The 21,929-nt window shown below is 39.8% G+C and overlaps 1 protein-coding gene across 1 annotated transcript in view; it reads left to right on the top strand.

The window, feature by feature from the left end:
• TMEFF1 (transmembrane protein with EGF like and two follistatin like domains 1) overlaps positions 1-21,929 on the top strand; it is a 121,221-nt gene that overhangs the window by 53,492 nt on the left and 45,800 nt on the right. The window contains exons 2-3 of the mRNA XM_061995543.1: positions 15,767-15,876; positions 20,694-20,823. Coding sequence (XP_061851527.1) covers positions 15,767-15,876; positions 20,694-20,823 — 240 coding nt within the window. The remainder of the gene's footprint in view (positions 1-15,766; positions 15,877-20,693; positions 20,824-21,929) is intronic.

Genomic DNA, 21,929 nt, shown 5'->3' on the forward strand with positions numbered 1-21,929 from the left:
TTGGATCTCTCCAGGGCTTCATGCTTTCTGAGCCAGTTAGAAGTCATAAAGTTCAGTCCAGTGTTCCCTCTCCCCTGTGTACTGAAAGAGTGATTCCAGAGTAGCTTCGGTTCATGTACTCAGCGTAGGAGCTGCTTATTGTTCTCACTGCAAAACAGTAGCTTGGGCACGTACAGTGAGACAACCCTGGAAATCTGCAGTGGGGTTTTACATAAGTGTATCAGTAAGTGTTATACAGTGGCATTCAACACAAAGCATTTGGTTTCCACATTAATGTGTTTGTTAATGGCTGTTTCAAAAATCTGCATGAACTGGGAGGAATGGTAGGAAATTCTAAATGCACAAAAAAGTGTAAAATTGCATGGCACCAGAAAAAGACATTATAAAAGACTCATGCTGTTCTAAACAGCAAGTGCTTCTAGCCCATTCTTTTCCCCTAAACCTTCTAAATACACCCAGCTGTGAGCCCTTTTAGTGGAAGTCTAAAGTCTAAGTTTGAAATAAAGATGTTAAATTTATGTTTTGAAATCAATTTAAAAAACATTACGTGTGTGCTAAGCAATGCTGAAAACTCTTATTATGTGGGGCAGCTTAGAGAAGCTACTGAAGCCCTCCCAATAATTTTCCTTCTTGTTTATTGTTAATGCCTGCCATCCTTTTTCTGACTCCTTGCACAGCTCTTCATGATCTATTCTTTTTTGTATTTTGATCTAACTGAATTGCTATTTACCTTGCTTTTGAAATTTGTGTTAATCTGTTTTGAAGTCCATGGACATCTTGGTTATTGTAGAGTACATGTTAATATTATTTTTGAAGTCCTGCAGAGGCACAGTATCAGACTTATGTGTTTGGTATCTTAATGCTTCAGACAGCCTCGTGTAAACGGAATGTTTTTCCACAATCGCCAAATCACAAAGAGGCTAGACCAAAATCAGTTTTTGTGGGAAACCTGCACAGTGCCAAAATTTTAAGCAGCAAGTTGATAAAGTGACTGCATAATTACCCATCAGTATCAGGTATGATCTGTTTATGAAAACCATGTACTAAAAATAAGACTTTGTCACGTTACTTTGGCACTTCTCTGTGCTAATCCTAAAAGGTCACTATTTGTTGAAATTGGAATTCTCTGTCCCTAAACATTCTGGCCTGTTTGTAACAGGTTTTTTGACTTTTTAGTATTCTAAAGGTATGCCACCTACATCTTCAGATTGCAAAGAGTGTTCTGGAAAAAAGCATATTCCACACAGTGAATTCTGCAAATGCCTTCATTCTGTGCTAAAGGGGCCAAGGTAGAGTACAGACTTAGTGTTTGGGATTTAAACACTTTAAGAGCATCTCTGGCGCCATTTAAGACTGGAAAAAGGAGATCTTTCAGCCTGTTCACTGGGCCCTTTGATCCGGTCTGCTTTTAAGATACGCATTTAATGGACCCAGAGGCCCTAAACATATTTCATAGTGCATTGTGCAGACAGAAGCAGAGACTTGGAAAGAAGGAGGTGGCCCATGGACTGTGTGAATTTCCTGCATAAAGTCTTCAGTCTTGGAACCATCTGCAGTCTTTTATCTGTTGTGAAAATCTGTGACAGTTCTTTTTTTTTTAAAAAAATGTTCATATTGACAAGTGCAACTGACCTTTGAAGTAGCTATTGAGTCAATACATTGCTCTAGATACATTGAAAGGCTTTGTTCTTCCCCCCACCCCTTTAGTATAGCAGAAATAGAAACAAAGTAATGGCTTGAATAATACATGGTGGATTATAATGATATATACAATTAAAATTTAGTACTACTATAGACACTTCAACAGAATCCTTCTTTTACTGGTCGTCACTATTGATTAAACAAGTTACTAGCATGTGTGTTTTAGTGGCGAGACCTGCAGTATTCATCTGTTTCAGTGCATTGTATTTTTTCCCATCTATGAATGTACAATGTGATACCTCAGGTCCATTTTTATACATTTCTACCATTCTTGTAGGCTGTGATTTGAAATTATATAAAAACAATGTAGTCAATATTCATGTAAGTATTAATAACTTTCCAGGTTTGAATTCATTGAGCATTTCATAACATTCTTACATGAGGGATAAACACCAAAAATATTCCTTCCTATCTGAAGAAAGTTCCTCTTTCTTTTTTTTTTTTTTTTCATATGTCTTGAAGAAGCTGTTAAACAGTTCACCTTAATGTTTAAAAGATACACCAGATATAACTCTTTACTGAAGAGGTAGTTAGGATGAAGGTGATAAAAAAAATGTTATGTTCTTGTTGAACCTGTTTCAAGTGACAAGTAAATCTAACCAGATTTTATTATAGTGAGTGTCCCAAAGTAATTGGCAGGTTTTGCAAAGTATTAACCTGCTTTGTCTTAGGCTGAGTTATAGCAGGGCATAATGCAACTTAAGAATTAATTCCCGATTCTCTTCCATATTTAAAACATTCCGGTGCTTATCAGCTGCAAATAAGAAATCGTTGGTAAGCATATGGCATCCATCGCACACCACATCATGCATTTTAGTACCAGGAAAATTACCAGACTAAGGGAGGAGCCTGGCTATGAACATCTTTTTTTCCCACCTATAGCAGATGGTCAGATTTCTAATTTAAAATTTTCTTGGAGCTTTGGCATACTGCCATCTGTCTCCACAGCTGCAACAGTGCAATAACTCTGTCACCTCTCTTAGAAAATGTTTCTTGAGAGTAAATTTAATGCCTAGTGAAGTGTTGAATTTACAGCTGCTGAGAACAGAAGATAGTATGTAAGAGATGGCCGTGAGGCTCTGCTGATTTCCCTCACCTGGTTGCAGGTAAGGTTGTGTTTTTCTGAAACTGTTGTGAATAGCATTAGGGAGTTGGAGGGAAGATGTTTCCAGTTATTTGTTTTCACGGGCCCTTCAGTAATCCTGTGTACAAAGAATCGATCAGCAGCATCACTGGAGATCTTGCACAAAGAGCTTGACTGAGATTATGGAAAACTTTTCATAATCACTACTATTGCAAGAAGATTGTTTTCTGTAAGTTTTTTTTTGTCTCACACTGTCAGTCTCTCACTGATAATACTAGTGTAGGCATGAGGTTGTAATGCTAATATCTTACCGAATGTTCAACCCATCTATCTGCTTAGATATTCAACTGGAGGTGGTGGCCCATCCCTGCACCAGCTGCCAAGATAGTTTTCAGAAGTAGCACTGAATGGATCCTTGTGGCACAGGAAGTGCTTTACTGATCCTCTCTGATGAGGGCAAGTCAGACTCTTCCAGAGAGAAGATAGGTATCAGGCACAGCTAACTTGAATTAGATTTGAAATTTTGTTCTGGAATGAAGGTCATCCTGTCCTGTGACTCAAATCTGAATTGTCAACTTTGATCTGTTTTCTCTGTGTTTGCAACAGCATAGAGGCTATACATAGATGAAATTTACTTTCAGAAATTCACATGTAAGTTTGGCTGGCTCTTCCACTTTTGTAAATTTGGAAATAAGATATATGACAGGTTTACAATTTCCACATCTTATGAGGCTTTCAAAACCTTTATTACACTGTCACCTTCAGATGACAAGTGACTTGCTGGCATTTTTGGAAAATGTCAGAAGGATGCTCTGGATCCCACAGGTTTCTTCCCATGTTCAGGCAGCCTTGAGCTACAGTCATAGTTGAGGCTTGCAGGAGTGTTTTTTCTTATGGTTTAACCAAGAAGTGGATTGGGTCCTGGAAGACTCATGTGACTGGAAAAGAGATGGAAGGAGATGAGGTGCTTCCCTTAGAAAACTAACAACTGGTGCACTGTCAGAGGAAACCACATGAGTGAGACCTGTGAGACAGTGGAAAAAATGACAGAGCAGAAATCCTTTACCTCATACCCTCATGAAGACAGTCTCCTTTCTCAAAAATGGTATCCATGTTTGATGTGAGCCTAACTTATCCCCTTATTTGTCATCTTTACCCCTCTGTCTCACCCTCCCTAGGGAAGAACACACTCCAGAATGTTGTTTGAACTTCTCCCATTTTCCCGTGTGTTGCTGCTCAAGGGCTAACCCCATACAACGTTATGTTTCTGAATGAACAAGAGTTTTCCCCAAGCAGGGCTGAGACACGTTTCTAGGTTTGCATGGTTCTGTCTGCATTAAGCTCTATCACAGCAGCACAGTTTGAATTCTGAGAAGCAATTATCACCTATTTGAATATTGCAAATGAATCCTGTAGTCTGCATTAATACATCAGCATAGCTGTTCAGTTAGCATTAGTCTTAGCGAGTTAGTATTCATTTTTCTCTTACTGTTTAAATTGACCGACACATACTCCCTAAATCTTTTGTATCTGCTCCATTTTTGGTGATCATAATGATTTTCTAGGTGTGATGTGGAAAATATTTCTATTAAAGGGAAGGCAATCAAAGTGAGGAAAGATAACCTTGTAGCAAAACAATTGGAATGAGACAAGTTCTGTTGTGGCATCCTGCCTTGACATTGTGTTGCAGCCTTGGATAAAAAAAAAATTATACTTTTCTTCCTCATCCACTGAAATTGACAGGTAATAGCTATTTTTTATCACAGTTTGTATGAATTCTTTGCTTATACTCTTAAGTAATGACTAGCTCTCCTCTGTGTCTTTCAGAAGGGGTGTCTGATCTTCATGGCAGCCTCTAGGTATTATGATATTTCACACAGCTGTTAATGATAATGACTGGAAGTGATGAGTAATGTTTAAAATGTGAGCTATTTAGAGGCCACTTTTTAGATTTCTGCTATGAAATCATCCTACAAACAGAAGCACTTTCCCTTTAGAAACTGAATAATTAAGAGTAGATTAATATACTGTCAACTTTTTGTCAGATATTTTCTGCTGGTTTTAAGAGAAGGTTTCAAATGAGAGGAATAAATTGTGCCTTCAAATATCTCTCCACACTAACTCTTTGCCTCCAATAGACAGAAGCTCTCGTCCAGTTAATTATTATTTGCATAAAAATCAAGTCCTCAAAAAACTGCTTGTGTCCTTGATCCTGCAGGCACTTAAAAGCATTCTTAATCTTACACATCATCAGTTTCATTTAGCTTATTCAGATACTCAAGGTTAAGTATCTGCCCAGGCATTTATAGGATTGGAGCCTCAGATTATGTATGCTGAATGGCAAAACACCGTTTCAAATAGGGTGATTCCTCATCAAAAAACATTTTCTTGAAAATAGGGTTCTTTAGGTGTGGGGTGTTTTTTTTTTTAGAAAAATCACAAAAAGCCACCAGTTTTTATTGGTTTGTAGCTGAGAAATGAAAGTACTTTGCATTCCAGGTAGTTTTCTTTCTGTCTTTTTAAAGTCTAAATGAAAAATGTTGTGATAAATGGAAATGTGAAAGGTGAGTCACATAGAGGTCACTACTCAACAATGAAAATATTATTACTGAAAACACTGGATTTGGAATGTGTGTATATATATATATCTGTTTTGCATTTTAAAAATGTTTCTGGGTTTTTTTTCCCATGGAACATATTTTTTTGGCAATTGTTTATAATTGCATAATATGCAGAGTGTGTAACAACCTGAGTTGTGCTGGATGGTGTATGTCAGTGCTGTATTGGTTTATCCCCAAAGGTCTGTGATTGCCTGTTGTTTTCCTCTAGTGTTTTCCATTATCCTTGGCAGATTTTGATTTTTTTTCAATAATTTTTTAATTTGTTTTAAAGCTTTCAAAGTAAGTCACTAGAAAATGGCTCCCAGAAGGACAACACATCCCTAAGAGTATTAGTTGATAACCTGGGAGGCTGTTTCACAGCTGTGAACACAGTTGCCTGTGGAGTTCTGAAGGATCAAGACTCAGCTGCTCTTTAAACATCTCTCTGACTCTGAAACCACAGGAAGAGTAACGGAGAAGGAAAGTGATGAAGTTAATGTAGCATTTATAGTTGCCTTTGATTTTCCAGTGCCCTGGAATATCCTTTAAATGAAGTAAAACAAACAGCAAGAATGCAAGCAACTTCCATAACTTTCCTCAAAGGAAAGTGTACATGCACATACACAGCCCAAGTTAGGACTTGGACTCTCACGTTAGGACATCCAGAGCACTGAAGTCAAGCATGTGTTGACATGACCTTGAACATGGAGAAAATGCTTGGGCTTTGTGGTAAATAACTCACACACTTTGTATGTCCTCAGGCATCTGCTGGCATCAGCTCTTGTTTGAACAACAACAAAACTTATGATCAGGCTCTTTTACTACTTTGCTTACTATTGCTCTCATAGACCAGAGCTCCTTTTTCTTATGGCAGCACAGAGCTCTCAAGGCAATAATCAGGGAAGGAATATGACTGAAATGGTTATGGAAACGCTGCATCTTGTTTGCATCAGAGCACTGTTCACACCAGGGCTTGTTTTTCTTCTGCTGTAGAAGAAACTGAAGTGAGTAGCAGACAACAGAAAGAACTAGGCTTTTAGCACCATGGCGAGGTAGATCCATTAGCCATCCAACCCCCTCCTGTAACAAAACACTGTAATTCTGAGGACTCAAGAAAGGATGACATGTCTTTTCCAGCTCTTAATCTGGCAAGCTGCTCCCTAAACTAAGGCAATGCCTTCAAGTTTTGTGCAGGAATCCAATAAAAATTTTAACAATACTATTTTGCAATTTAGAATCAGTTTGAGTTACGTGTGTCACCTACAAATGAAAGAAGAAATTTCCTACAGTGTTTATGGGAGCTAACTAGTTACTTTGATCTTGAGGTTTGCCACGACTTTGCTTTGCTTTGGCCATCAGGTTTTTCAGGAGTATAAATGAGCTCTGTTGTTTCAGAGTGCTTGAACAGCTTGTCATTCCTTTGCAGGTTTAGGGACATAACTGTCAGATTTACTTTAGGAACAGGTCTAAACAGTTCGCTTTGATTTGTAATTGGCATCGAAAGATTTCTTCGGGATGAAGATTCAGTAGCCAAGGCTGTAACTTCCATGGGAGCAGCATGCTTACCTGTTTTCTCACATGGGCAGTGATGCTGGAAAGCAAGTACAACTCCCAAATTTGGAGGCCAGGGGAGAGGAGAGATATAACACCCTTAGCAAGTCACTTTGAAGTGGTTTAGATATTTTACCATCTATTCTGCAGACTGAGAGGGGGAGCAAGCAGGCATTAAGGGTGTAAGGACAAATAATGTTCATTATTTATTTTTCCATCAGGGCATGATGGAAACAGAAATGTGCCATGGGCTGAATCCAATTGCACAACTATCAGAAATTTACAGTATAATTTGTGCAAATAAAGAACTTCATAGGAGTCCCACTAGTTGAAAAGGGCAGGCAAAGTGTAAGAACACGATTTTGAAGTTGTCCTAACAGAATGCGTTTGTATAGGCATTAGCATTCAGCAGCATGAGTTATTCAGTATCCTAAAAAAGTCCATGTGTTTAGAAGTGTTTACGTGATCCAAGTCTAAATTTCCAGATCTCAGTGTGCAAGGACCATAGTAGTGTCATCAGTGGAAGAGTCAACAGCCACTTTTACATGTGTTTGGGAAAAGAAAAACATATTGTGTGTGATCGTGATTTTGTCACATGAGCCTTGCCCCAATGTACACTTCCCTCAGTTCCTCCAATGAGCATGACATTGGACTCCTCCAAGCAACCACTAACTTTTCCTGAACTTGTAGAAAGTTCATTTTCTCACGCCTCTCTCACTGTCAAATTTGGCTGGATTTGCCCACGGAGTGTAAAAGTTATTGGAAGAAACTGACAGAGACACATTTGAAGAGCTGCTGCTCTTGCATAGCCTTGGTTTCCTTAGAAACTAAGAATTGCTAATAGATGTTGCAACCAAGCTTGCCGTAAATATGCTACATGAGCGTATTTCTTTTCTGATGGCTTACTTTAATTTTATGTAAAAATATGCAGTGACATATTAACTGCTTTATAACAGGCTTGCATAGTCTCACTCAATAATTGTTTTGTAGTAAAACAGATTACGCTGTGTAAGCAAGTTTTGAAGTTGGTGTCCTGGATAGCTGCTAGCAGGAAAACACGACAGATTTCTGTCCTGAAGGCCAGATTGCTGTACCTCCTAACCTTTACACAAAAGTGTTTATGAGAGAGAAAATAATTTCAGGTGCTTGCTGCATCTTTCCCTGTCTCTAACCAATTGCACAGCTAGGCATTTTGTACCATTTGCTGAAATATTCACCTACAGATTACACATAATTTCTGAAATATTGTCAAAGCTTTTCATATAACAAAAGAAGTGCCTCAACTTTCTCTACAAATACTTTTTTTTTCCCCCCTCATGATGGAAACAGAAATGTGCCATGGGCTGAATCCAATATTTTGACAGAACTGTCATCCAAATACTCATCACTATGACACTTCCCTTACTTTTTTTCACACCTAATAGAGTTAGTCTGAGGCATACTGGTAATGTGAATAATTTCAGTGTGGGAGACTCTCGGGTTCAAAGCCAATCTCGTTACCTTGCTGTGTGAGTGCTAGTTGTTAAATTTGCTGTGCTTTCCTGTTGTGTGCAAGGATACTAATTATTTTAGCACCATGTATCCGTTCTGGTTTTCTCTCTTCTAAAAGGAGACTGTAGTGACTAGAAATATAAAAGTATAATCATCCTAGGCAAATTGAACATCGCTTAAGTCATCGAATGCTAACGCAGTCTTGTAAAAGTAGTTTTAGGAAATATTTCAAGCTTTATTGACTTGTAGAGCGTTCTCGAGAGCCAAACTACTGCTTTTTTTTCTGCACAATTGAGTTTTAAATATTGTATTAAGACACAACAAAATAGATTTTACTAGTCCTATAATACTGTTTAAAATTGTTTTGAAGACAGCAGATTTGCCATCAGCCACCCAAGGCACCCATTAGTTGACCAATTAAAAAAAATAACTGGGACTATCTTAATTCCATTAGTTTTCCATGTTTTTTAGGGTAATTTAATTTTAACAATTTTGTTTCTTTTTCATACAACCTCTAGGCTACTCTGGTGAATTGTTTTCTTCTAATTCTAAACTGTGAAAGAAAACGATACCATATCACAGAACAGACATTTAAATTAGTTTTGATTGTTTTAGTTATTTAAAACTTCCATTTGGTTTAGATTGTCCTGTGTTACATATTTTGATGTTCCTCTTTTTCTTCTCTGGCCTTTTTCCTCCTTCTTCTCTTTCAAATCTCCACAGTCTCCACCTTCTTAATTTTCTAATTAATTGCTTCTTGCTAAAATGTCACTTCAAATCAGTGACTACAACCATCTTCAAAGGGGTTATGCAGTGTCTGAATGGCATTTCCTTATCTCTAAATCATTTTGCAGTAGTTTGTCTTACTGTCCATTTTCTTTTCTGAAAAACATACCTTTTCCAATGAACAAGATAGTGTGATCCATTCTGTCTTGCTTTGACTTGTGTGACATAAACTAGTATTATTTATTTTGACAAGTAATTACTAATTTTGTTTGAGGAACTTGTCTGTTCTCTTTTTCTGAGAAGAAACTCAACAGACATAAAATTTGCAATGCAAATTCTGATGATTTTCATAATGCACAACTGCTGAAAAAGATGGGGCAACAAAATCATATGGATAATCTAATGTAGAGTTTATTTATTAACTACCAAACAAATGGTATTTTCAGGTTTTGTCAATGATGCATACTTGTTTTGGAAGATCGTTGTTCTGAAGGCACCATCCTTTAGTAATACTTTGTGCTCTGAGTGTGATGAAGCAAGAAACAGCACTTAATCCTTTGGTTGCAGTGCTAAAGCCAGGCATCCTCCACAACCAAAGGACAAGTAGCAGTAGCCACTCCCTCACTCTCTGCTTGGATTAGTTATATCTCAGGGAAATGGGCTTTTTTGAACACGAGATGGAAGAAAAAGCAGGAACAAATACTAGATACTTTTTTCAAATGGCACTGGTGGCTGGTGGCAAAGAAACTGATGCAGAGCCTCGAGGCTTCCTTTCCCCTAGAACCATTTGTGTACATGTACATGTCTGAGCAATATGTGCTGGCTTGTTTTAAAATAAACCATCTTTGCTGTAGAGGCAAAAAGCAGGCGGAACAACGTTTCACCTTCAGTGTTTGGCATGCATTAGGTGAGTTTGGCTCTTATTTTTGCTTTTTGCCACAGAAACAGGGCACAGAAGTAGGGGTAAGAGATGTCAGGTTAGCACTGGTGGATGTGGGATACTGAAGCTGGTAGAAGATAAAAATACCCTGTGTACACCATACAAACAACCTTTGCTTCCCATCTCCTGCAGAGATTGGACGTGTATGTGTGTACGTGCTGTTTCAGATATCTGCTGTACAAAGAAGGAAGTCCAACATATGGTTTCACTATCTTAAAAAGAAACCACAAAGTCTCCAGAAAAAAAAGCTGTTCATAGGTAATCTCACTGCTGGAGTAATGTAATGCCAGGTGGGGGAACACTGCTTTTCAGCGTGTCCTAGGGCTTGGTCCTTGCCTCTTCAGTGGCTCTGCAAAGGGACCCAGCTGCTTCAGAGATTTCTTCCCTTACACACCTTTATTCAGTCTTCAAAGCAGTAGTAGATTTCTTGAATGTTACTCTGATATTTTGAAGAAAGTAGAGAAAGAGATCAGCTGTAGAGAAAGAATAGCAAAGGAGGGAAACTGATGTAGTAGGAATCAGTGAGGAGTTGAAATCCTGCAATGAAATAAATAGAAGTTCTGTTGTATGTGGCCATAACTTGCATTTATCTGCGAGATTTGTATCCAGTGCCTGAAATGGGGAATAATTTATGCTATATCACATCAAATATTGACAATGTGAGAACAACTATCACACATGGGAACTCCACAGCCTGTGTGCAACAGCTCTGTAAGCATTTGAACGACTTACTGCAGGAATGGCTGTATTGGGTGCACTTTGATGGGGCTGAGCTTATAGATGAAGACACCTAAATGTTTATGTGTAGATGTGGACATGTGAGCTAAGTGTCTAATCCAATGTCAAATCACTATAGATGATGGAAATCAGAAGTGACTTAAGCTAGTACCAGCTGGGATGCTTGTATGTCTGTGTAGAACTGATAGGATCTACAGGAGAGTTGTGCTGTTTAGTTCTGATCTGACAGAGGGAGGTGAGCAGCGACATCCCAGGGGCATCCAAAATTGTCTGGGGAATCTTTTTTGCAGTGATTTTCTTTACCTGTGCTTCTCAAACTCACCTTCATGGTTCAAGTGCTTGGAAACAATGGGAGCATAGGCCTGTCTCTGGGTATCATCTTTGTTTTGGTGCGAAGAGTGTGACTTGCAGGTGAATTTTTATTCAAGTTAGATTTAAGACACAGTTTATTACTATCCTTGTCATGTGAGCACCTCAGCTTTATAATCCTAAAGGGAAAGGTTTCTTTGTAACTTCCCCCCCCATTAAGTTCTCAATTGTTCCTAATTAGTTTGCCAACCCCTCCCTCCTCCAAAAAGCCAATGATTTGACTAAGCCAATCCAGAATCATAAGGCTGACCCCTAAAACAGAGTAGGTTATAAGTTTTCTGCTCATCAGATATTGTCTTTCTTCTTACTCAGTCGTAATGTCCCTAACGTACCCTCACAAAAGATAATTTCTGAGCCCTTTCCCAAGCTGATGTTGACCCATTTACAATTGATACAGTTTGGGGGTTTTGGAGGACAGAAAAGCAGCAGTGAGGTACCCTGTACTGCCATGCCTTTTCACTCTAGTGTGAATGGCACAAGCTGCTCACCACCTTGTGCCAAACCCATAGGTCAAGAGGAAAAGGGGTGAGATCCCATCACTACCCTGGTGTGGTCTTATCCATAGGAAGCAGAAAACAGGCAGGCAGGCAGGCAGAAAAGATGTTTCCCAGGCAAAGCTGAAATATCTGAGAAGGCTAAAACAGGCAACACTTCTACTAAATCCACCCACTCAATTCCACATGGGAAATGCATTTTTTTGTTCCTTATATCCATTCATCATTACTATGTTCTATTGCCAGCCCCAAGAGAAACGTGAGTTTTGAAAAAACAAATTGCTTACAAAGTTACCAGATTTGCTCATCTTTGATTTTATTTTATTCTCGAGGTATCCAGATGGAAGCAACATGTTTGATGTACTTAAACCTACAAATCTGATTTTGTCTTCAGGTTCAGAGTTTTGACACGTGTAATTTAGCTTATAAGGTTCATGCCTCAGAGCAATGCATTTTGAGGTCACAGGCAAAAAACCAATCTCCAGCTACTTGTATCAAGCTGTATTTCAAATTGCCTGAAAGGAGTTGAAATGGAGGAGGCTTTCCTCATTTTTAGTGGTGTTATCAAATTATCACAAGGTGAATTCATTTCAAAATAGAGGAAAAAAAAAAATCCCAAAGGCCTTGACGTGAGTCTTTGCAGCCAAATTCCTGCAAGCTGCTCTGTGCCGGTCAGCCCTCACACCACCAGGAAGAGTATTGGCTGAGCAGATACTAGCAAATCATTTTTAATACCTCATTTCAGGTCTTTGGAGATTAATTTTACCATAAATTTGGAAGCCTGATTTAATTGCGCTAATTATATTTTCTCCCGGGAGTTGATGGATTACTACTTACCATCTTCTTGCCGTACGTAATGAATCACACTGAGGCTTTCTCTTATTTATACCTGCTAAAAGTCTAGGAAATGAGATGCGATGGGCATTAAAGAAACATATAAGATATTACCCTAAAGCATTTGCTGCATAGTCTTACTCCTTTCATGAGTCTGTTCTCTCATATGATGATAATGATTCCGTTCGTCTGGAAATAATTGCAGAAAATTCATTTTAATTCTCTCTCTATGGGGAATCCACTGAAGAGAGGGTATATTTCAGACATGTGAGACATCCGTCCTCTTCACATCTCTCTATTAACATCCATCCTCATCTATTCATTTTTTAGCTGAATGTTGTAGACGTGGAAGTTGTTCTGGCGACCACACCCCCCAGTACTTGCAACTCCATCAGATGTCATCACGTGCACGTCGGAGGCTTGATTTTGCTGCTGCTGTAATTTGCCACTGAATGGAAGCAGGGATTCATGACACCCTGTCATAGAATAAAGTTCATCTGTCAACGTTCAAGTGCCTGTCACCAGGGTGTCTTATCTTTTGTATAGCTTTGGAAAATCATGTTGGATCCTAATCTCTGAATGACCTTCCCTGCTCAGAGTTCATCTCATGCAAAAAATGCTTGTAATCAGTATTTATCATTTATGTGGAAAGACTGACAGTCCACTCATAAAATTAAGCAACCATTAAGATACTGTGCTTTCTGTCATCTTCATTCCTCCTGTGCAGTTTTTTTTAAATGAAGTCTTGGTTTCCTGGGGTGAGGGGAGCTCACAAGGACTGATTTCCAACCCCTATCTTCAAGTGTCTTGTTACAGTTTCATTCTGAAGTCTTTCGCTTTCTCAGTGACTTTTGCAGCCAGAGCAATAGCTATGTTAGGAAAAATCCATCTCGGGTTCAGCCTGGATACTCAACTGCCAGCTGGGAACTGTTTCTCATATCCTCTGCAACCTTCTACCACGAAGAAAATTAGGTCCCTTGCCCCTCCACCATGGTGAAGAGGAGCCTTCCTGGGCAATCACCTGCCCTCTTCACATTGGGGGACACAGATACTGGGGGGAAAGCCCTAAAGGGATCCTTCTTTCAGACATGACAATCATTTCCCCTTAATTTATCTTTCTGGTTGGTTCATCTTCATGGAACAGATCTTGACGAGGAGAAAGAAATGCATGTTTGCTTCAGGAGCGAGTTATAAACATGCTAAGTTGAAAAGCCTCAATGTTCTGTCACGTGAACTCGGTCCCTACAACGCAGCAGTTACGCTTGATAAATGGTGACATTAAGAATAACACTGCCCGGCGTTATGCACATTGCCCTCCTCATGTGTGCCTTTGGGAACAATGGACATACAGGAGAAAAGAAAATCAGTGTTTTTTTCCCACTTTTTTTCCACACAGTTGACAAAATATGCAGATTGTAACTCGGCCTTCCATTGAGCTGTAATCCTGTAACTTCAGTGCTATGAAAAAATACGTAATTCCGCTATATGAATTGTAAAAGTGTATGACACACAGCATAATTTATTACAGAAATTATTTTATAATTAAATATTTATTATATAAACTCTGTGTGTGGGTGTGTAATGTTATGTAAACTCACAGGAGCAGTGTTCCTGGGTGTCTGTCACTATCATACCAAATTCTGACACTGCTGTGGGCGGTAGAGTAACTGCTTAGTTAAGACTGTAAGTGGCAGTGAGCATTATTTTCTTCTGCCTTTGACCTACCTTTCCCCATTTCTGAATCTCTGGTATTCAATGCTTTCTCTAAGCCAATTATCTGGATAGGGCTTGCTTATTAAAAGTCACAGACATTCTTTTAAATCATGCCACTGTCAATGAATCTCTTTAGTGGGTCATATTGCTATTAGAGTCCTGGAGGTTTCTGACTCAGACTGAAGCACAGACAGCTTTGAATGATATCGTCTAATATCAGTGCTGCCTTAAACAATGTCAGGGGATTTTCCAGAACCCTTGGTGTTAATTTCACCTTTTCATGGCAATCGATAGTAACAGCACTGTTCCCACGCAGCCTGATGAGGTCACATTCAGGCTAGCAATGGCCATCTCTTTTACCCACTGGTCTTCTCTTCTCTTCTCTCCTCTTCTCTTCTCTTCTCTTCTCTTCTCTTCTCTTCTCTTCTCTTCTCTTCTCTTCTCTTCTCTTCTCTTCTCTTCTCTTCTCTTCTCTTCTCTTCTCTTCTCTTCTCTTCTCTTCTCTTCTCTTCTCTTCTCTTCTCTTCTCTTCTCTTCTCTTCTCTTCTCTTCTCTTCTCTTCTCTTCTCTTCTCTCCTCTCCTCTCCTCTCCTCTCCTCTCCTCTCCTCTCCTCTCCTCTCCTCTCCTCTCCTCTCCTCTCCTCTCCTCTCCTCTTCTCTCTCTCCTATTTATAGTTCTAATCAAATACTGATTTCAAAATGGTATATTTATTCACCTTTAAAACTACCCTTGCATGTGATGCCCAAAAAATCCTGAAGGCATTCAAGCAACCTTTGTGCTAGAGCTAGTGCCAATGCAGCTGAAGTGTACATGCCCTTGGTTTCCCTGTGCTATGCAAGTCGGTTTGCCAGCTGTACTGCTGTGAGCTTGCTGAGACAGGAGCTGCGTTTGTGCTCCACATTTTTAAGCAGCAGCTAAGACAGAGGGCTCTGGTTCATTACTCTGACTCCTACAGTGCAAGCAAATTGAAATAGTTTAAACACACTTTGGTTTATTTTTAGTTTGAAAGATAAGAGTGTGGGCAGGACAGGGACTGGAAAACCAGCCAGAGAAATTCTGATGTTTTAGCTTTTCTTCTTCAGGACCTTTGTGGCAAGTAAGGCAAAAAAAGAGGTAGTCAGTGAGAAACACAGGTCATGGCTTGTGTAAAGGTCCTGACTCCTGCTAGATGCAATCTCTGCAGAGGAAGCTTATGTACTGGGGACATCCTTGGCAGAGGGGGAGCGTGAAAGGTAATTTGGGCAGTGTAAACATGTGCCTACTCTGTGTCTGTGTGGTGAAGCAGCATTTAACCATAGGCATTGTGCCAGCCAAGTGAAGCTACCTCTGGGGAGCAGGACTTAGCTCTAGGGAACAGGACAGAGCCAAGGCAGGGCATCCCAGGGAACAGCTCTGACTTTTTTCCTTTGGTTTCTGTATGGGGGAAGGGCAGCAGAGGGGATGAGTGGGTTTGAGGACAAGACACTCCCCATACTTGTGAATTTCACAATTTCTTTTCTGTCTCCTTTTCCTATTTTTTCACAGAGTTAAATGTAAGGGAATCTGACGTAAGAGTGTGTGATGAATCGTCATGTAAATACGGAGGAGTGTGCATGGAAGAGGGCGATGGCATGAAATGTGCGTGTCAGTTCCAGGTAAGGGCTGCTCACTTCTCATTTGCCATTTCTGAGCTATCTTTCAGGTGTACTTAGAGAATCACTGCCTTAAAAATGTAACTCATCAACAGGCTTACATAGTCTGACCATAGGCTCCTTTCTTAATGGCACTGATTCGGATAGCATGTGACTGAACTTTGCTGCGGTGTGGTCAGGGACCCAGTAGAGAATGTGGCATCATGTTTGTTCCCCACATGGCTTCGATATACCGGCTGGCAGCACAGAATGATTTGGGGAAAACATAGGGCCACCACATGTGCCAGACATCTGCCACCTGCCACTTGCATGAGTAGAGATCAGGAGCACCGGGTGACATCCACTCTCTGCTTCTTCCCTTTGCCTCATCCTGCCCAAGATGGGAGGGAAGGTGACCCAGAGCAGGGTCTACAAGCATTGACACAATTACCAGCTTTAAAATTTAAATGCAGTACTTATCATGATTCTTCCCCGCTCTGCTGGTAGCCAAATGTGGTACAGTAGACCCTAGAAAATTGTAAAGCATTTTGAAAATCAGATAATAATGGGATCACTGGTAATCATAAAGTTTGTAGAGGAAAACAGTGAATTAATCCCACTCGGGAAAAAAATAAAGGAAATTTGATTAAAAAGATCCTCTGAACTTCTAAAAAGTAGTAAATTGCAAATTCAATTTTGCTTCATTGGTTTTTGAGCCCTTAGGTTACAGTTTTTATAACTGTCATTTCAGTCCTTCCTGCCCTTCTCTTCCTGACTATTTTAGAGAAAAGAGAATACCGAGGTTCTTTCTTTTTACAATTGATAGCTAGGACGAATTTATTAAATATTATGAGGCTTGCAGTAAAACTGGAAGAAGGGGCAGGTTATCAACCAACCTTGGAGGGGGGCTATCCTTCAGTGTTCTAAAAATAATCATGTGTTCTGTTTTCAATAAATAGCATACCAAGGCAAATGAGAGTAGCAACAGTGTGTGTGTGATCTTATACTAGTTTTGTATTCCACTGGTTAAGAGTTGACTTTCAGTGTAGTGATGTTCAGTGTCAAGTGGGTACCTATACTGAGGGCATCTTGCAGCTTATGTCTTGTAAGAAGAATGAGATCTTATTGGGTGAAAAAATTCTTAGGGGAAGAGATTTATTCCTCAGCTTTCATAATCATAGAATGGTAGGGGTTGGAAGGGACTTTTAGAGATCATCTAGTCCAAACCCCCTGCAGAAGCAGGGTCACCTAGATCAGGTTGCATAGGAACATGTCCAGGCAGATCTTGAAGACCTCCAAGGAAGGAGACTCCACAACCTCTCTGGGCAGCCTGTGCCACTGCTCCGTCACTCTCATAGTGAAAGAGTTTTTTCTTATGTTTAAGTGGAACTTTTTGTGTTCCAGTTTCATCCCATTACCCCTTGTCCTGTTACTATCTACTATAGAAAAAAAGGAATGTCCCAACCTCCTGACACCCACCCTTTAGATATTTAGAAATGTTAATAAGATCATCCCTCAATCTCCTCTTCTCCAGACTAAACAGCCCCAGTTCCTGCAGCCTTTCCTCATATGAAAGATGTTCCAGTCCCCTGATCATCTTGGTGACACTGCACTAGACTCTCTCCAGCACTTCCCTGTCCCTCTTGAGCTGAGGAGCCCAGAACTGGACACAGGACTCCAGATGAGGCCTCACCAGGGCAGAGTAGAGGGGGAGCAGAACCTCCCTTGACCTGCTGGCCACACTCTTCTTGATGCATCCCAGGATGCCATTGGCCTTCTTGGCCATGAGGGCACATTGCTGGCTCATATTTAGTTTATTATCAATCAGGACTCCCAGGTCTCTCTGCAGAGCTGCTCTTCAGCAGTTTGACCCCCAGCCTGTACTGGTGCATGGGGTTGTTCCTTCCCAGATGCAGGACTCTGCACTTGTCCTTGTTGAACCTCATGAGGTTCCTCTCTGCCCAAATCTCAAGGCGGTCAAGATCCCACTGAATGGCAGCACAGCCTTCTGGGGTTCTCCCAGTTTGGTGTCATCAGTAAACTTGCTGTGGGTAAACTCTGTCCCCTCATCCAGGTCATTCATGAAGATGTTGAACAAGACTGGCCCCAGAACCAATCCCTTTGGAACTCCACTGGCCACAGGCCTCCAACTCGATTCTATGATTTAACTCTGTAACTTTTCTTTATGAAAAATAAGAACATAAAAATCCAGTAGTGATTTTTTAAAAAAGGAAAAGAAATCCAACCCTAGACTAAGCAAGGGTTTCTTTTATTTTCTATAGGTGGTAAATTTTATGACTAAACAAGGAGCCAGCCCACATGATAAGCCTATTCTCCCTATAGTGCACTTCCCATTCCCCACAGCTGGGACAGAGCACGTGGATAAATGCACCACTGGTCCTATCCAGCGAGGCATTTCTTACACTCTTAGAACTGCAGTATTTAGGAGAATGCATACTAGCGAGAGAGTTGCCTTATTAAAATGGTCTCAGGTCTGAGTACTGGTCAGGTGAGAATTTTGCTGCTGGAGGGCAACTGCTGCTGGGTTGAGGCCATAGCCTGTGGCTCCCCTGGCTGACTGACAGCAGGGCATTTTGGGGAGCAAAGGGGCACAACCATTCGCAGCCACTCCTAAAATAAGGCACAGGCTGGCACAAACAGTCCTTCATTGAGGAAGATGCTTAGAGATTTCAGTTCCTTTCCAGACATCACCACTCCTTCCTCTTCATCAGCTGCCACCATTACTGGCCTGACAGCATTTTTAAACTGTTTGGTCTTCTAAAACATTAAATATGAGCTTGGAGCTTTTCCTCCTAGGATACCGTTTGGAGATGAATGGCTGCCAAATTTCAGCATTGTCATTGAAACAGCTATAATGTCATGGCAGCTAGAGCTCTGCAAGCTGTAGCCTCTCGGAACACATTGAAGACTCTCTCTGTCTTGACCTAAATTAAAAACTGATCAACACTTAGTGAGTGTATTTTGCACTATTGGAGAGAAGAGAGGAGAGGTGAGAGAGAGACAGTGCAAGTCTCTTTTTCCTTCTCAGTAAGAAAGGCTTGGCATAAAATGGTTTAATAAGACAATAGCTTTAATGAAACAGAATAAGAAAAGAATACAGATAGCGAGTAAACCTTACATCCGTTCAGATGCTGAGCACCCTGCAATCATGCTGCATCAAATGGAGCCCGGATGGATTTTCCCATAGGACACTGTGCAGAGCAGATCTTGTTCATGAAGTGATGCTTTCCCTTTTGGTCACTCGAGCAGTTAGAGGATTTCCTCACAAGAAAACAACTCTATTCCTAAAGGAGAATTTTCATGAGAAAGGAGAGTTTTCATGGCAACTTTTGGCTGCTCTACACCAATATGTCAAAGGCAACTGCGAAAAAGGAGTCACGCTGCCTCTCATTTTCTTTCCTTGGCAGAGAAAACTGCAACTTCAAACATCACACAACATCTTTAAGATAAAATAGAGACTTATCTATTGGAAAGTGTTGTCCCCTCCAATTCAACGCCTGTTGAATCATTCCCTAGAAGTGACTGTTCAAAATGAGATGAGACAAGACTGATGGCTGTGGTTGAATGTCTGAGAGCTACTCACTGTGGGAAAGTATCACAAAAGCCTTAAAAACAATTTTTGCAGCTGGCAGCATGATTTATTTCTGTCCGTGCATGTATAGTTCATTTTCAATTGGTCATCTACGGCAGGATGACAAAGGAAGGAGAATAATTACTTTAAAAATTTCTGGTTTAAAAATTGAGTATTATGGGGTTTGTGTATGCCAAAGCACAAATAAACTGTTGTGGCAGAGACTGTCATTTGGAATTTGGAGAAGAAACTCTTGTCCTTTGGGCACAGTTAAGCTTAACTGATGTTGCTATTTTGGTGTGAGCTCTCATTGGTTGGACTAAACTCGTTTAATCATATAATTTATATGGTAAAGAAATTTGGTGTCTAGCTTGGCTATTTGTTCCATGCTTCTTGTTGTTTGGGGTTTTTTTGCCTTAGGGTTTTGAAGATCCAAAGGGTGTCTGGAATTACAGTTATCATTGTAGCCCTGAACATTCCTTTTCCATGCAGTGAAGTGAGGTTTGGATCTCCGTCTCAGGGTGGTCTCATTGTGTTCCCTAGCTGTTTAGTGTACGTTATACATACAAGAGTTGCATCATCCATCTTTCTTAGAATGTAACAAAATAGAATAATACAGGTGGCTCCTGCCAAAGCTATTCTGAATGATAAATTTTCCTTTATTCTTTTCTTTTAATTAATCGTACCAATACAACTGAATTTGAGGTTAAATTTTTTTAGTATAGCAATGCAGAAGCATTATCATAGTTGTTGACCAAGTGAAATAGATTCATGATGCTCATGAATTTAATTGTTTTCCCTTTAAAGATCATTCTATGACCGAAAAGATGAGCGAATCTCCCCTTGAACACTATTTGCTTTAAGTTTTCCTTTTCATCCCCTTGTGCCTAGTTATACATACTTGTGTTATCTTGAAATTTTCTCCTTTCTCAATGTTTATCCTTCAAATACTTCTAGATGCTTGTCATATTCTCTCTAGCCATTACTAACTCCCACCATAGTTATTTTGTGTTTTTAATCTTTCCTACTGAATTCCTATGTTCAGTCCATACAGAGTTGGACTATAATTTCAGTTTTCTGAAAAGATACATATAGTGATAGTGGGAAACTAATATATTTTAAATCTTCCTTTAGTGAACAGGGTTACAAGTTATTGCTAGTAATTGTATTTACACAACTATCTTCCTGTATATTAATGTGCGGTTGAGGACAATCACATGACTGAGTTACTTTATAATTTCTTTTTCAGTGTCACACAAACTATATTCCCGTTTGTGGATCAAATGGAGACACTTACCAAAATGAATGTTTTCTCAGGAGAGCTGCTTGTAAGCATCAGAAAGACATAAAGGTGGTATCAAGAGGACCATGTTATTCTGGTATGTAAAACATCACTTTGTGTCACTAATGGATGACGTTCCATGGTTAGCTCTCTAGTTTTGCACTTAATTCCAGAGATTTCAATTTTCATGCTTTTCATAGAATGAAGTAATGTAGAAGCCGCAAGTCCTTTTTAGCAATGGAATGTTTGTATAGAGAAGAAATCTGATGTATCTTCTGATATGCTAACAGGTTAATAAACATTAACCTGTTAATGGCTGTGTTAACACCTGTTAGTGTGGCTGTGTTTCATGTGAGCTGCTCTAATGCCTTTGACTGCAGCAAAGAACAATACTGAGATTTGGGGTTGTTTAACAACGTCCAAAACAATCTATGTTGGTGGTCCTAATACTGAAGAAAATCTGTCTTTTGTGCCCAGCTTAGCCACATCATTCCAGCATACCTCAGGCAAATGACTGAATCTACCTTCTTTCCCAATCTTCCACCTGTAAATTATCTCCAGATGCTGCAGAAATAGGAAAAAAAAATACATTAGAGTTTTGGAGCACTCACATATTGCTATAACAACACCCAAGAAGTGTGCAGGTTTGAACTAAGGATGTATAAGTAATTTTTTTTTTTAATTTCATGCCCAAATTATGTTAAGAAACAGACTCACAGCAGGAAAGTTTTTTTCCCTCACTAAAACAAAATACTAGGATAATGTTTTGGGAGCAAGAAAGAAAATTGTGGATTTTTCTATGTGTTCTACCCTACTAAGAAAAAGACATTTTGAAGTGAAAACCTGATTCTTCTCAGCCTCATGTTGCTGGCAGCTAATTACTACATTTTCAACTAGTCTGAGGGGCTTTTTTTGAACTTTCTTCTACTTTTCTTTAAGTCTTACGTAAAACCCAGGCAATATAGCATAATTTTTCACACTTACTGTAATAGATCACACAGTTGACCAGAAAGCACTGGAAACACCTTTCTGAAACTGAGGATGCGATTTGGGATGCATACTGGCATTTACACTGGTGTAGTTTAAGGTGCTTCAGCAGAACTCTACCAGAGTGTTACCTGCTGATCACTGAGTGTCTGACACACTCCATTTGATGTGAGAATACTGGTTGATAAAAGACACCATCTGGAACCTCTCCATGCC

This window comes from Colius striatus, chromosome 4 (genome assembly GCF_028858725.1).
Source record: "Colius striatus isolate bColStr4 chromosome 4, bColStr4.1.hap1, whole genome shotgun sequence".
NCBI classification, from domain to species: domain Eukaryota; kingdom Metazoa; phylum Chordata; class Aves; order Coliiformes; family Coliidae; genus Colius; species Colius striatus.